General features: G+C 60.2%; 2 protein-coding genes across 2 annotated transcripts in view; one reads left to right on the top strand and one right to left on the bottom strand.

Moving 5' to 3' along the window:
• PDXK (pyridoxal kinase) overlaps positions 1-6,580 on the top strand; it is a 32,776-nt gene extending 26,196 nt beyond the window's left edge. Inside the window, exons 10-11 of the mRNA XM_023238665.2 lie at positions 1,146-1,212; positions 1,497-6,580. Of these exons, the coding sequence (XP_023094433.1) occupies positions 1,146-1,212; positions 1,497-1,609 (180 nt within the window). The 3' untranslated portion in view covers positions 1,610-6,580. The remainder of the gene's footprint in view (positions 1-1,145; positions 1,213-1,496) is intronic.
• A 4,389-nt stretch (positions 6,581-10,969) lies between these two features.
• CSTB (cystatin B) lies at positions 10,970-14,133 on the bottom strand. The gene is made up of 3 exons (XM_023238664.2): positions 13,976-14,133; positions 11,489-11,590; positions 10,970-11,323 (listed from the first exon to the last, which is right to left on the bottom strand). Exons 1-3 carry the CDS (start codon positions 14,039-14,041, stop codon positions 11,195-11,197), a joined length of 297 nt encoding a protein of 98 aa, XP_023094432.1. The 5' UTR covers positions 14,042-14,133; the 3' UTR covers positions 10,970-11,194.
• Between the last annotated feature and the right edge of the window lie 1,015 nt (positions 14,134-15,148).

Below are 15,148 nucleotides of genomic sequence, written 5' to 3'. Positions count from 1 at the left end.
GAGACAAAGCCATTGTGTGTGGGCTCTGCTGGGCGAGCAGATCCCTTGCTACCGATTCTGTCAATGGGGGTGTGGGGTGGTGGGGTCCCGCGTGCCCCCGTGGTTAAGCTCAGGAGTGATGGCTGCGTTCTGCACGGCGTGCGGGAAGGTTCCTTCGTGACGTCAGATCGTGCCGTGGCCTCCTTCAACGTTGTTGGAACCACGCAAGTGGACAGCTGTGCATGAGGCTGTCCCCGGCCCCTCTGTTATTTCCTTCTCCACTTACTTGGTGGCCGTCAGGGCCTGCCTCCCGTCTCTAGAACGTGCTCGGGAAGGGCAGCCGTCCAGGGTGGTTAGAGAAGAGCCACGCCCCCGTCTGTGCTGGGTCCACCGAGGGAAGGAGGAGCCCCAGGTCAGGATCTGGAAGTGGATGCCCCTAAAGCTGCCTCTGCCCGCTGGAGGCTGGCACGCCCCTCCCATCCCTTCAGTTAGCTTGTCTGTGAGACGCAGGGCTGGACCGGAGCCCTGCCCCTCTTGCCTGGCCCCCCCCAAGGGACCAGGGGGAGCACAGACCTGCTGTGTCCTTGCCGGCCCCCCCCTGCCCCCCAGGGACCAGGGGGAGCACAGACCTGCTGTTGCCGTTGGCAGCCGTGGGATCTTCATCTGGTACAGGGCACCTTGGCCATCTGGTGCGCAGTGGAGACCTTGCTGCTGGGCCACCTGAGGCCAAACCGGGTTCGGCACATCCCCGGGTCGGGCGGGAGGGGGTTCCACTCGCTTCCCCGGCTCCTGTTAAGCCCCGGGTCTTTGACTTTGAGGTGCCAGTAAGCAGTGACCTTGGCCAACTTTGGGGTAGGAGTCATTTTTGATGAAGACTCTTTATAACTAATTCCTTCCAGAAACACCTATTAAGCGTCTACTGGACGGCAGACAGTACCGACGAGTGCTAGAGCCCAGCCCTCCCCTAGAGGGCACGGTCTGGAGGAAGGTGGTTAGTTTTAGTACGCAGGCATCTGCTCAGCTCTCCAGGGAAGGGTGGTGGGGAGCATGTGACGGTAAAGCCAGTGCCCTGCTGTCTCGGGGCGGAGGCAGGGTCTGGGTGAACTGAGAATCCCATCCGGGCCCTGGGCAGCACCGACCACGTGTGCGCGTCTCCCGCCCTGCAGGTGGCCTGTGAGAAGACCTTGTCGGCCATGCATCACGTTCTGCAGCGGACCATCGCATGTGCAAAAGGTACCTCCTGGCCGGGCCCCCGAGCCCAGCAGTGGAGGGGGCAGGGGGACTGCACTGAGAGCAGAGCGGGGAGGAGACTGCGACGAGAGCGGAGGGGGGAGGCAGGAGGGAGGGAGCCGACAGCGGGGTCCCGAGGCTCCCTCCGCCTCTGCTAGCCTGCGGAGCTCGTGCCCCGCACGGGAGCCCCAGAGGGGACACGGACCGTCAGGGCTCAGGCGACGGAAGGGGGCACGAAACTGGAGTGCCTTCTGGTCTGTCCCTGTCACCCACGCTTTGTCTTGCAGCCCAGGCAGGGGGAGGACTGAAGCCCAGCCCGGCGCAGCTGGAGCTGAGGATGGTCCAGAGCAAGAAGGACATCGAGAACCCGGAGATCGTGGTCCAGGCCGCGGTGCTGTGAGGGCCCGCGTGCCACCTCCTAACGCACAGCGTGTCGGTGTCTCCATCGTCGTCCCTGTGAAAATGTAGCATCTGCCTTAGAGCCGTGACCGAAACTTGATATTTTTTTCTTTCGTGAGTGTCCAGCCTCAACCGGTCTTAATTGTGAAAACGTGCTGGTCGTGCTTTTTAAAAGTCACAAAGCGATCACAGAAATCTGTAATTCTGGGAACCCGGCTCCCTGTCCCCCAGGGCTCCTGGGCCTCCCGGGAACCCCGCTCCCCGTGGGCCCCCCGGCGGCGTCCCATCCCTGGCGAGCGAGGGCCGGGGAAAGTCCTGGAGTCTGTGCGTCCCTGAGGAAGAGTTGGGTTTTAACCATCTGCGTCTGGGCGAATCCTGCCAAATGCCTCTGTTGTCGTTGTGACCCGACCCCCTTTGTTCCTGCTTGAGAAGTCTCGTTTGTCACCTAGCTGTGGGGTAGGTCGCCGGGGACTGCGTCACTGCGGGAACAGGTCGAGACCAGCTGGCCCCGACGCGCACCGGGGATGAGGAAGGGCTCCCGAGGCTGCAACAGCCCGTGGCGAGACTGGCCCGTTGTGTTCCTGCCGGAAACCTCACCTGGTCTATGGCACACGTCTGCGCGCTTGCCACCCTTGTCTGGCGACAGATGCCTCGTGCCACGTGGTCGTGCAGAGACGGGTAGAGGGCCGTGGATACCATTGGCATATTTAACTCCACGAGCCAGTCACCCTGTGCGCTCGCCCCTGCCCGCTCAGTCCTGCCTTCCGTGCCACTGGAAGCCGGGGTGCGCGAGGCCCCCTGAAAGGCAGCCGCGGCTTGAGCCCCTTCTCCGAGGAGAGGGTGTTGGCAGATCGGGGGAGGGGCCGGGGCAGAGCGCCGGGCTAGCAGCTCTCAGACGCCTCGGGCTGCGACACCAGGCCAGGCGTCTACTGCCCGGGGCACCCCCAGGCGTGGCTGCAAGCGAGGGTGCCCCTCTCCGCGCCGCCCTGGGGAGAGCAGAGGTCTGCCTCCCCCAGGAGCCTGCGGCCGGGAGGGGACAGAGCCTGCAGAGTGGGGGGGCCCCCTCCCCGTCCCACAGGCGGGTCCTCTCCTGCAGCCCGCGCTCTCCTCTGCAGCAGGGCCAGTGTCCCCAGGATCCACTGCCACCTCCCGGGTAGGGCGGCGTTCACTCTGTTGCAAACTCCCCGAAACAAAGAAATACCAGCGTCCGTGCCGTTCTGCCTGCTCTTCTTTCTTCCCAGTCTGTCCACGTCCTGAGTGTCCGCTCTCGTGCGTTAGCACCGGGCAGCCCGTGCACGGGCCATGGTATCTCTCTGCAACGAGATGGTGGAAAACCCACTGTGAGGATACCGTGTAGGGCATAGGGGCTTACTCTGTGTGTACCATGGCCTTGGGAACACTGCAGACGCCGATCCTCTGTTCTTTAAGTTTTATTTCAGGGGCTCAGGCTTCGTGTTACACTTGATGCTTTTACTTCCCCCAACTGTAAATAGAACGATAGTTATTCCGCCCCTAAACTTCCTGTGAAACTGTGAGCTTTCTGGCTGGATCTCGGACGTTCTCATCCCAAGTTCCTCCGACCGAGAAGCCCCGACCGCTGGGAGTGGTGGGGTCTTGAGCCCTCTGCCCCCAGCAGCGGGACCCCGGCATCCCAAGAGCCCCTGCAGGGCGCGGGGCTCCCGTAGAAACCGCAGCAGCTTCTCCCAGCGAGCTGCGCTGGCCACGTGCTGCTGCTGAGCCCACTGCCATCCTGGGCGGGGTCCTGAGACACGCAGGCCGTGGCTTGTCTGTGCTTAGAATTTCCCACCCAGAGGTCAGCCGTGGTCACTAGCAGCGGTTTTTTCTTTCTTTCTTTCTTTCTTTCTTTCTTTTTTTTTTTTTACATAGGTTGGGTCCAAATTAGAGTAAATCTTTGTTTTTACTTCCCATAGTTTAGTAACATGCAAAGTAATAATTATATATTTTAAAATGAGAAGTGTATCAGTCCTAGGTCGCCTGCTTATTACCAGAGTACAGATTTCAATATGGTTTTTCAAAGCTTCTGTAGGCCTTAAAGATGAATTACAAACTACTCTTTTTTTAAAACCATTTTCAAATCATTGCCAAGTCTTGCTAAGGTCATCGTGGTAATCTGCGTTATTTTTTAATGTATGTCGGCGATGGTAAAAATGATGCTTTGTTGTGCTGTTCTTGACCTTGTCGGAACCAATTTTTTAAATGTCGTCTAACTTTACAATGGACTGAGCCTGGTTTCGCGTGCTTTTCGTGTTCAGAACAGAGGCCAGGGCGCCCCGCCAGCACATGATGCCTGAGTCCCCGTGTCGATGCAGAATCCCCCTCCTCCCCACCTTCACCGTCCAGGAAAGTAATGCTGTGGGATAGAGCCCCCGAAGGGTGAATCCTTGCCTCTGGGGAGCAGGCAGGTGGGGCAGGGCCAGGTGGGCGGGGCCCTGGCCTCACTGGGTGTCCCAAGGCCACTCCTGACTGCCATTCCCTCCTTGCTGGACCTCACGTTCACTGCTAGTTGAAATGTACAGTAAAGGAGGTGACAGCGTTCTAGCTGTTGGACCTGCGCTGTGAGCACGCCCCCTCCTTTATCCCTCCTGCCCTTTGACGGGACCACCTGCCCCAGGGCATCGGGGCTGCATCTGCCCGAATCACAGGCACCTGTGAGCACTCTGGATTCCGGCACCAGAATAGCCAGAATCTCTGTCTTCCTTCTCTGCCCCCCAGCAGGTTGCTGGGGTCTCCGTGCACATGTCCCCATGGGACAGGGTTTCTGTAGGAACCCCCCATCCTAGCACCTGCCGGGGCCGGAAGGCGGGGAAGGCAGTTTGAGTGGGCAGAGGGGCGAGTGTGCAGGCCAGGATGCTGCGAGTGGGGTCCTGGCTGTCTGAGTCTCATGGGAGCCACAGGGCCCCCAGATGCCACTCTGCCCCCAGAGGGGCGTGGCCACCAAGCCCACCCGTGTTCATTCCACACCAGCTCCTGCCGACCAGCTGCAGGTGATTTCTCTCATCCCGTCACTCTGTGAACTGTTTACATTAGGACTTCCTTCAGAGCCGGTCCCGTGTGCTCAGAGGGAACACGTTAGATGCCTGTGCCGGGTGGGCACTCAGAAGGACCCCCATCCCTGGGAGGGCAGCTCTGGGAGCCCAGGAGACCTCCCACTTCATTTCTGCCCCGAGGGTGCTGGTCAGGCTGGACCCTCAAAGCACAGTGACCCAAGTGCACACATGTGGCCAGGGAGCTGGTGTTGCGTGTGTGTGTGTGTGTGTGTGTGTGTGTGTGTGTGTGTGTGTGTGCGTGTGTGCTGCAGTTGCTTTGTGGCAGGGGCGGTCGGGTGGTCGGGGGGCCTTTGAGGGTGAAAAGTGTCAAGAACCTTGAGTGCTTGTTTATAGAGCCCCCTCCACCCCCCCTCACGCCCCCCCACAACCGGTTGCAGAATCCAGCCCTGCACTTCCACCCTCTGCCGGCAGGGGGCGGGGCAGGCCCCAGCCTGGAGCTTGCACACATCGCCACCCTGTGGCGTAGTGCACGGGGCTCTAGTGCTAGTGACAGGCACAGGGCCTCGGGGTCTGTGTCCCAGGCTGGCCTCAGTGCTGCCCCATGGTGGCCAGGTTCCTAAAATCCCGGGCTTCTGGTGCATGAGTCTCCCCGTGGACTTCTGCAGGTGATTCTCGGTGCAGGACGTTTCCTGTCTTACTGAGGGGAGACTCTGACCAAAGCACAGGGTCTTACAAACCACATTCCTGCCTGTCTTAAGAGGTCGTGCTCACAGACACCACCCACCACATGTTCCTTTGTTTAAGACGGAGTTTAACGAGTTAACTTTAGTTCTGACTTAGAGAATATTTCCAAGCTTTGTATGAATGGAAAGTTCTTCGTAGAATTTTCTCTTTAAATTCTGGCAGAGTAAACAGCTGTTCTAGAAGCTTTCCTGCTGTCCCAGAAGAGCAGAGCCCTGTGCTCAGAGCAGGCCACTTGGTTCCGTCGCTGAACCCTGGCTGCAGATGAGCCCTGGGTGGGGCAGCCCCCACACCACGGTGGGCAAGTTTCCACCTTCTGCCTCCGGAAGCCCATTCTGGTGGGAAGAGACTTCCTGAAGCCCCTGACCACTCCCTGTCCCGGCCATCCCTCGTTGCCCTGTAGGTGTCCTGGGGAGCCGGATGGCAAGGGTGCAGCAGAATGGGGCTGACGGTGAGGAGGGCCTACCACCCTCTGTCTGCCCCACGGAGCCCGGCTCTGGGGAGGGAGCGGGGCGCACCCCACCCCCACACTGTTCCGAGCTGTGGGACAGGGCCTCTGGCTCCAGAGAGCCACTACCTTTCGTTTCTCGTGCGGGACTCGGCTCCCGGCATGAGGGGGTGAGTGCGGCGGGGCGGGGGAGAGGGGCAGAAAGGGAGAATTGGCGGGCTTGGCAGCGGCCTTCAGGACATCCCAAAGAGCACAGGTGGGGAGCGAAAGGTGCCTTGGTGCACCCCGCAAAGCGTGTGGGCCTGTTGTCCTGACGGGTAGCACAGATGTTCCTGTTTGGGGAACTGGAAGTGAATTCCTAACGTACAACGTATAGGCTCCAAGATGAAGAGTGTGTGGATGGTGTTTTGAGCGCTTTTGGCTTTATAGCTGCATACTTTCTGATGTCGAATTTTAGTTGGGATTCCAGCCAATGACTGCACGACTGGGCGGACAGGAGGGTTGAGGTGCTGACTCAGAGCCCAGCGGGTGCTGGCCTGGGCCTTCCTGGAAATTAACTCAGACTGTGGAGGCTGTGTGACCCCCTCGGGTCGGAGCACGTTGCCCCTGGGGCCCGGCTGCGGGGGAGGGCCAGGGGGTGGTTTCTGCAGTGCTGGGGTCTCCAGCCCTCCGTCCTGTGCACGTGTTTGTAAAGTCCCTGTCAGCGCTGTAGAGGCCGTGTCTGTGTGCTGGTCCTACTGACTTATGATTATCCGTAAATAAATCTTTTTCTGGCCATGGTGTTGAAGTGCAATGATTCCTCCCGCCTCAGGAACCCCCCCGTTAATTATCCCCTGGTACCCGAAGCCCCTGCCACCAGCCAGCCAGCCCAGCAGTGCTTACTGCTGAAAAGCCTGGGAGCCGAGGCCGTAAACACGTATGTCTTAAGGGAAAGAGATTGCCCAACCCACCCACGGTGGCCCAGGCCCAGGTCCCGTAGTCCCACCCACTCTGTTCTGTGCCCTGGGGGCTGGCCTCTAAGCTCCTCCTGCGGGCAGGGATCCCAGGAGGGTGGGTTCCCTTTCTCAGGCCCCGCCCCCAGCCCCGCTAGAGTCCAAGGACCAGCCTCATCCCTGATGAATGTCACTGCTCCTGGGTTTCAATCCCTTCACACCTGGGTGGTGACAGCCGGTCCTACAGGCCGGGCAGGTACTGTGCTCCCGCTGTGATTCACCCACACCTTTGTGAGTAGCTCCCCAGGCAGTCTCCAGAATGCCAGGCCCCTTGCCCCGGAAGGAAAAGCAGGAGAAGGGTGGGAGAGAACGAGGGATCTGCTTCATGTCTGGAACACCTTGAACTCCGCCTCTCCATCCCCCTGCTGACTCCTGTGCCCCTTAGCTGGCCCCGTCCTGGTGGACGACCCTTTGTGGCTGCTGTGGCACACTTCCACAAATGCAGTGGCTTAAAGTGACTCTGGAGATCAGACTTGTGCAAATAGGTGGGCGGGGCTGGGTCCTCTGGAAGGTTCCAGGGAGAATGTGCCCAGCCTCTTCCAGACTTTAGAGGGGCCCTCATGACTTCACAGCCGTGGTGTGGCTTCAGTCTGACCCCGACCCCTGCCTCTTCTTCTGAGGACCCCGGGATGACATTGGGGTCCCGGAGAGTCCGGGATCACCTCTCCAGCTCAAGACCCTTAGCTTAATCACATCTGACAAGTCCCCTTGCCCTGTGAGATAACATCCACAGGCTCCGGGCACTGGGCCAGGGATATCCCGGGGGGACATTATTCAACCCACTGCCTCCTGTGATGGGGATGGGGGTGAAGCCCAGTGAGTCCCGACACGGTCACCTTTCCCTCTCTGATACTCCGCATGAGATGGCCAGCAGAGGACACGCACGGCCTTGAACCTCAACCATCAGGAGGATTCCTGCCGCAGACGTCCCCTGGGGAGGGCGGGAAGCCTGGCCTCAGGTGCAGGCCCCACCCTGGAGACCACACCGGGGCTCCCTCAGGCCGAGTTCCTGGAAGGGAGCCCGGGCCCCACCCTTGCACTAGGTGGTACGGGGGGAGGGGGTGCCCTCTCAAGGGGCAGGTAAGAACAGGAAAAGGGACAAGGCAGGGAGAGGGGGGAGAAGATGCATGGCAGCGTGTGACCTAGCTGGCGAGGTGGTCAAGCGGGGGCATCTCTCCCGTCTTCTCCAGTTGGTCGAAGTTCACCCCACAGGGGCGGGCACCCCTGGGTTTTTGAGGTGTGCTGCCTGGCCTCGGGCAGGTGTGGGCCCCACTGGGTTGGACGCTGGAGCAGAGCCGCCACGGCAGAGGCCAGGGCAGGTGGGGACGGACAGGCGAGGGGGGCCCAGTCCCAGGCCCTGCCGAGGTGAGCCGAGAAAGCCCCGAGTTAGAGAAGAAGTACAGCCTCCTGCGTTATCTGGTCACTTTCTCAACTGCCTGCCTGGTGCCAGCCACTGGGGACCCCGTGCCCGTGGCCAAGTCGGGGAAGTGAATGACCGAAATATCCGCACCAGTAATCCGGGCTCACAGACCAACGTGCGGGGGAGCGCCAGCGGGAAGGGCGCGTGCCGTGTAGTCCCGAGAGGTCACCCGGGTGTCTGCGAAGGGCTTGTACCTGTTTGCATTCCCGGCCCGCAGTGGGGTTAGCAGGTCCGGACGTTTGCCTGTGGGGCAGGACAGAGACCGGCACCCACTGTGGTCTCACTCTGCTCTTCTCATTGTGTGGACGTGTTACAGATTGTCGTGACTGTTCAGGTCTTTGCCCATTTCACTATAGAATTTTTCATCCTTTGCCCCGATTTTTTTTTTTGAGAGCGAGAGAGCGAGCGAGTGCGTGTACAGGAGCGGGGGAGGGGGGCCCTTACTAAGCCCTCCTCTTCCACTCACCCCCGAGTGTTGTGTTTCTCCAGGACCGAGAAGGCTGCTACAGGGACCGGTCCCACCGCTGGGAGTCAGACCCCAGTCCTCATGCTCCCCGGGTGGGACCAAGCACCCTCTCCCCGGGCCAGCAGGGGGGCACCTTCCCCCCCCCCCCCCCCCCCCCCCCCCCCCGCTGCCCTCAGCTGAGGCTCCTCTCCTCCGCCCCGGATTCTCGGTGAATGTCACTCTTCCCAAGGCCTGACCCCGCGCCCCCGCTCGGGCCGAACAGGTCAGTGCGCCGTGCATGCCCTGCTTCTGCCCTTGGCAGAGCCGCCCCAGCTCGGAGCACACCCCGCAGCACCCGGTCTCGGAGTGCTCCCAGAACCCGGTGCCGGCACAGATCCAGCCAGCCGGCTCACAAGGGAGCAGACGCACGTTGGCCTAGAGATAGAGGAACAGATAACTGATGTCACTTGTGCACTGGACACAATCGTTGGTGTCACTAATTCGTCATTACCAGGCGGGGTGCCTCGGAGGCCCTAACGGAGCTGCCCGGAAATGGCATTAACGCACATTTTCTGTCCTTGCAGAAGCAGGGCCGTGGCTCCAGCATACAAGGGCTGAAAAAAAACACTAGAATTCTAGGGGCGCCTGGGTGGCTCAGACGGCGTCCGACTCTTGACTTCAGCCCAGATCATGATCTCATGGTTCGTGGAGTTCGAGCCCCGCACTGGGGCCGGCTTGGGGTTCTCTCTCTCTCTGCCCCTCCCCACTTCCTATTTCTCTCCAAATCCATAAGAAAAAATTTAAAAAAATTAAAATTCTAGAGGAACGGGTGAGTTTCTCTACAGTCTGGGTCTGGAGACGGGCTTTTAATCTAGGACTCAAAACAAATTACAACTTGGAGAAAATATCTGTGACTTACTGAGGCACGACATTGCTAATGTATCAATAACTCTTAGAAGTGGGGGGAGGGGCACCTGGGTGGCTCAGCTGGTTAAGTCTCAAGACTCTCGATTTTTGGATCAGGTCGTGATCTCAAGGTTCATGGGATTGAGCTCCGCGTCGGGCTCTGTGCTGACACTGTGGAGCCTGCTTGGGGTTCTCTCTCCTCTCTCTCTGTTAGGTCTTCATTTCAACCCCAAATTGCTTCGCTACCAAGAACAAGAGCCTGTTGGGAAAGTTCTTCATTCTTCTAGTTTAAGAACGGAGATCGGGACACACACAGCTCGCATTAAGGTGTTTTTCTTGCCACTTAAATTTTTTTCTAATGTTTATTTATTTTTGAGAGCAGAGGGAGGGGCAGAGAGAGAGGGAGACACAGAATCAGAAGCAGGCTCCAGGCTCCGAGCGGTCAGCGCAGAGCCCGACGCGGGGCTCGAACCCACGAACCGTGAGATCACGACCTGAGCCGAAGTCGGACGCCCAACCGACTGAGCCCCCTGGGCGCCCCTCTTCTTGCCGCTTTCAAGCCGCTTGCTCACCCTGCGACCCGGTGTGCTCTTCCTTCCCTCGCGATCCGGACAGCCCGCGCCTTGCACTGCCGACCCGGCACCAAGCGCCACACGCCGCCGATGCAGAGTGGTGTGGTGATTTGAGGCCAACTCGAACCCTCGGGGACGGTTTTCTGCCATGACCTGAACCACACAGACGTCTCAGCCCCTCCTCTTGCAACGATGCGCGTGCTCTCTATTTGCAAAACAGACACAGGGCAAACCACCGCACTGCCTTCACTCATGGCGGGGACCCTGTGTCAAAAACCGGACATGTGCCGTTGCCCAGATGCTCAGAGGCTAAGTTCAAGAACCCTTCCAGGTGGATGGTGCTCAGCGAGGCCTCACAACTATTCTACACGTACACGTATACCTATGGCATCCTCTGCACACGTGTGTGTGTTTCTACTGGGGTGTAAGGGTGGTGTGTGAGCGCGTCTAAGTACATCCAGAGCTAATGCTCTAGAATCAGATTTGCCCAAAGCCTTTTATTTTATGGGGGAGACTAAGGCCTGGAGACAGGACACAGTCAAAGCTGAGCGTGGGGAGCTGTGGTTGGAGCACAGGCTCCTGGAGTCCTGTGGTTGGAGTCTACCATCCACTTGCGGGGACCTTGAGCGACTCCCCCGGGAGGCAGCTCTGTAGGTAGAAGAGGTATCCGGCCAGCTCAGGCCAGTACGTGACCCAGGAGGGGCGCCACGTGGCACAGCGGTCACGTGGCCGTCAAACAACCATATTAGCACGCCACTCTCACGCTTCCTGACGCTTCTGTACGGGACTGTGGTTTCCGACGAAGCCAAAAAAACCCAAAACGAAGGAATAAATTTGCCAAGACTTAAAAATATGTATTTAAAAGAGAATATAAGCCTTCTCTGAAAGTAATTAAGATCGCTGGTTGGGTTGACTTTGTCTCTCCCAACGCAAGTCAGAAGAGCTGCGCGACACCCCCCCCCCCACCCCCAGTGAAGAAATGGCACCCGTTTATGACCCCAGACGTGTCCACAGAGGACAGAACCACACGGACGGGCCATGTTCAGAGCGGGAACTAGAAATACGCCAGTTCGTCGTGCCTGGCTTTGTGGGTCTGATAGCTGGACAAGGCCAAGGGTTTGTTTTCGTGCGGGAGACTCTGAAACACTCGAATGTGCACAAACTCATCATCATCGACTTGAACCTGGAGACGGACAGAGAGGAGAGAGGCCAGTGAGGGGCAGGCCGGAGGACCTCTGACCCCAAGTGCCCCTGCTGGACCAGCCTGCATGAGGAGGGCCCCGGAGAGGGGCGGGGCCCTGCCCCCCCAACCCCCCAAACCCCACCCCCGCCCACGGCTGACCCTCACCTTGATGAAGTAGTTCCTCCCTGCGACCACCTGGCTCCTGAACTCCACCGCCTTAAAGGTAGTGTACTTCTTATTCTCCTGCTCCTCCAGCTGGGGCTTCACCTAGGGGAGGGGACAGAACGGAGAACTTAGTGGCTTCCCTCCTCACACAGCCTAGTTCTCCTACGGAACGTTACAAACGGGATTCCTGCGCCCGCCCGTTCCAGATCTTCTGCAGCAAGAGCGTTCTTGAGAGCGGAGAGGGGCATTCTCTACACAGTCAGCTCTACCGATAGAGTGCGGAAATCTCCTTAAATCTACCGGCTCCCGCGACAGTGCTGGAGCAAGTCATTGGCCCTTCGTGTTCTAGGCACGGGTGATTTTTAAATTTCCATCATGACAACTATGTACGAGTTGACGCCCCATTATCCTTTCCAGTTCACAGCCGAACAGTTTGACAAAGAGGCTGTATGTAATTATTCCCTCTTAAAATTCAAAATTTTAGGGGCGCCTGGGTGGCGCAGTCGGTTAAGCGTCCGACTTCAGCCAGGTCACGATCTCGCGGTCCAGGAGTTCGAGCCCCGCGTCAGGCTCTGGGCTGACGGCTCGGAGCCTGGAGCCTGTTGTTTCCGATTCTGTGTCTCCCTCTCTCTCTGCCCCTCCCCCATTCATGCTCTGTCTCTCTCTGTCCCAAAAATAAATAAACGTTGAAAAAAAAATTAAAAAAAAAATTCGAAATTTTAAACTAAGTTCAGTCATAGATTTAAATTTCCCCTTCTAGTCTAGAGAGGTCATGAGTGTCTTTGCGGCTCCTCTCCGGAGGGCATTACAGCCTCCAAATGTGTCCCCAGACTCCGGAGGCGGCAGGCACAGGGCTTCGCAGGTAAAATGCACTTGACTGCATGTTTATTTTATTTTTAAATGTTTATTCATTTCTGAGAGAGAGAGAGAGAGAGAGCGTGAGTGGGGAAGGGCAGGGGGAGGGGGCAGAGGCTCCAAAGCCGGCTCTGAGCTGACAGCAGCGAGTCCGATGCGGGGCTCAAGCTCTCCAACAGCGAGATCATGACCTGAGCTGAAGTCGGAAGTCACCCAGGCGCCCCTACTGCGTCTTAAGATGTAGAGCCTTTGGTGGGGCGCCTGGGTGGCTCAGTCGGTTGAGCGTCCGACTTCAGCTCAGGTCATGATCTCGCGGTCCGTGAATTCGAGCCCCGCATCGGGCTCTGTGCTGACAGCTCGGAGCCTGGAGCCTGCTTTGGATTCTGTAACTCCCTGGCTCTGGGTCCCTCTCCCCCTCATGCTCTGTCTCTTTCTCTCAAAAATAAATAAACGTTAAAAAAAAAAAAAAAAAGATGTAGAGCTTTGGGGCAGAAGTTGATTCTTATCTGTGCAACTCACAGTGCTCATTGCGCCAAGTGCCTTTCTCCAGGGTGGGGCTTACCTGTGTCTAAATACTTCCTGGAGCCCCCTTCTCTGTGCAAAACGCCAGCTAGGTCTGCAGGGAATGGACTCTGCTGACAGTTTACGAAACGGGGCGCGGGGGGGGGGGTTCTGGGGGGTGAGTGCCACCCCCACAACGGCCCAGGGTTTTGGGAGGGATTCACCTCTCTCTGTCTGCTTCAGGAGGGGCCGAAAGCCCCAGGCCGCTGGCAAAGAATGGAAAGAAAACCCAGGCGCCAGGTGGCAGAACAGGTAACGCCGCAGCCTCGACTGCCAGGCCCGGCCCCTCCCTACAGAGTGGGAGCTCATCGTCCCAGGACTGACCAGGAGAAAGACGGGCTGGGCTGCAGCCAAGGGGGCACAGAGGCCCAAGGCCCAAGCGCCCAGGGCTGGTGGCGCTGCTCACGGGGCGGGGGCCGGCGCAGAATGTCTTCTGACCCGGGGTCAGTCACAGACGCTCCCTTTGCGTGCCCCAGAGTGCTCCAGAAAGGAGGCAGCACCAGGTGCAGAGGTGGGGATTCTCCCTGCCCCTGTCCTCTTAGACACCTCCAGCAGACCGGCTGGCCGCCTCGGTGCCTGCCAGCAGCAACACCTCCGCCACAGGTCATTTTCACACCAAATTCAGGAGCAAATGACCTCACACCCGCTCCAACTCCCCTGACCGGAGAGGACCCTCCGGTCCCGGTGAGGAGGGGCTGCGGGGGCAGGGCCGGGAGCCGCGGCCCAGGCGGGGCTCGCGCAGCAGTCCCTGCGAATTCCTCATTTCACGGGTCTCGTGGGGCTGAGTCACCAGCCTGCACTGCGGTCTGGCGGTGGAGCCACCGGAGCGAGGCCCGGGGCGGCCGGGGGGCAGCGGGCTGGCGGCAGGGGAGGGGCGCCGCGCCGAAGGAGCCGTTCGGGTGCTTCCGCCCGCTCTGGCCCCGACCGGCCCGCTCGGCCCACCCTCCCACCACCTGCCTGCGGCCGCAGAGGGGAAACCGAGGCGGGGCCCCGGGGACCCCAGGGGCAGGCTCGCACCCGCAGGCCTCGCACCCGGGAGCGCCTTCCGGAGCCCCACCCGCTCCCTCCTACCTGGTCGGCGATGGCCTGGGTCTCGGCCGTGGCGGGCTGCGTGGCGGAGGGCGCCCCGCACATCATCCTGGCGGCGGGCGGAGGAGCTGCGGCCAGAGGGGAACCCCGGCCCGAGGCGCCCGCTCCGCTTAAAGCAGGCGACGGTCACGTGACGCTAGGGGCGGGGAGGGGGCGGGGCCTAGGGCCGGGGGCAGAGGCGACGTGGGGCGGGCCCTAGGGGCGGGGCAGGGGGCGGTGCTGTGTGGGGCGGGGCGGGGCCTACGGCCGGGAACAGGAGCGGTGCTGGAGGGGCGGGGGGCGAGGGCGGGGCTCGGCCGGTCGCCTACCTGACCCTAGGGCGCGCGTCTCGCGGGCGACATCCTGGGTCCCCCACTGCCCGCCATGTGGGTGTGGTGTCGTCCTTCTCTGGCCGGTCAGGTTGGGGTGGGGGCTATCCTGCAGGGAGCAGTTGGGGGCAGGTCCCACATGGGGTTGGGGTGGGCTCTGTAGGGGACTGTGTGGAGTCTGCCCTGTACAGGGCAGGACGCAGCGTTGGAGGGGGGCGGGTGCGGGGAGCGGGTCACAGGCAGGTGGTTACCTGGACCTGAGATGACAGCTGCGGAAGGGCAGAGGGGAGAGAAGCTCGTACCCAGCCAGGACCTGCAGGAGCTGGGGACCGGGGCAGGAGGCTGCCGGGGCATCCCGGAGTCCAAGATCAGACCCTGCCCGGCCTCAGGTCCCTGTGCAGTCAACTATCCTGCACCCCTCATCTGCAAGGCCTGGCCCAGCACCCCACTTGTGCCGGCCACTCTGGAGGTCACCAGCCTGTGACCCAGAGGCACAATGGAGCGCTCGTGTGTGTGTGTGTGTGTGTGTGTGTGTGTGTGAGCAGAGGAGGCACAAAGCCATCCCAGGATGGGGAGGAGATGGCTGCCAGGGCTTCAGGCTGGGCGGGGGGTGTGGTCAGATCCAGGGCGTTAGGAAAGGGCTAGGCTGTGGCAGGACTTGGGTTCAGATTGGGCAGATTCAAGCACCCAGGGAAGGGAGGGGTCCCACACTCTATTTGGGGCAGGGGTGGGGGCCATACTAGGAGCTGACTGGACAGGATTGGTCTCTTAGAAAAGTCCAGGCCCTCCAGCCCTGTGGCCCAACCCTCAGTGGACACTGGCCTCTCCCATCACTGGGTGCTGACTG

Source organism: Felis catus, chromosome C2 (genome assembly GCF_018350175.1).
Source record: "Felis catus isolate Fca126 chromosome C2, F.catus_Fca126_mat1.0, whole genome shotgun sequence".
Lineage (NCBI taxonomy): Eukaryota > Metazoa > Chordata > Mammalia > Carnivora > Felidae > Felis > Felis catus.
The sequence above is the reverse complement of the archived record's forward strand: the minus strand, read 5'-3'. Positions and strand labels throughout refer to the sequence as shown.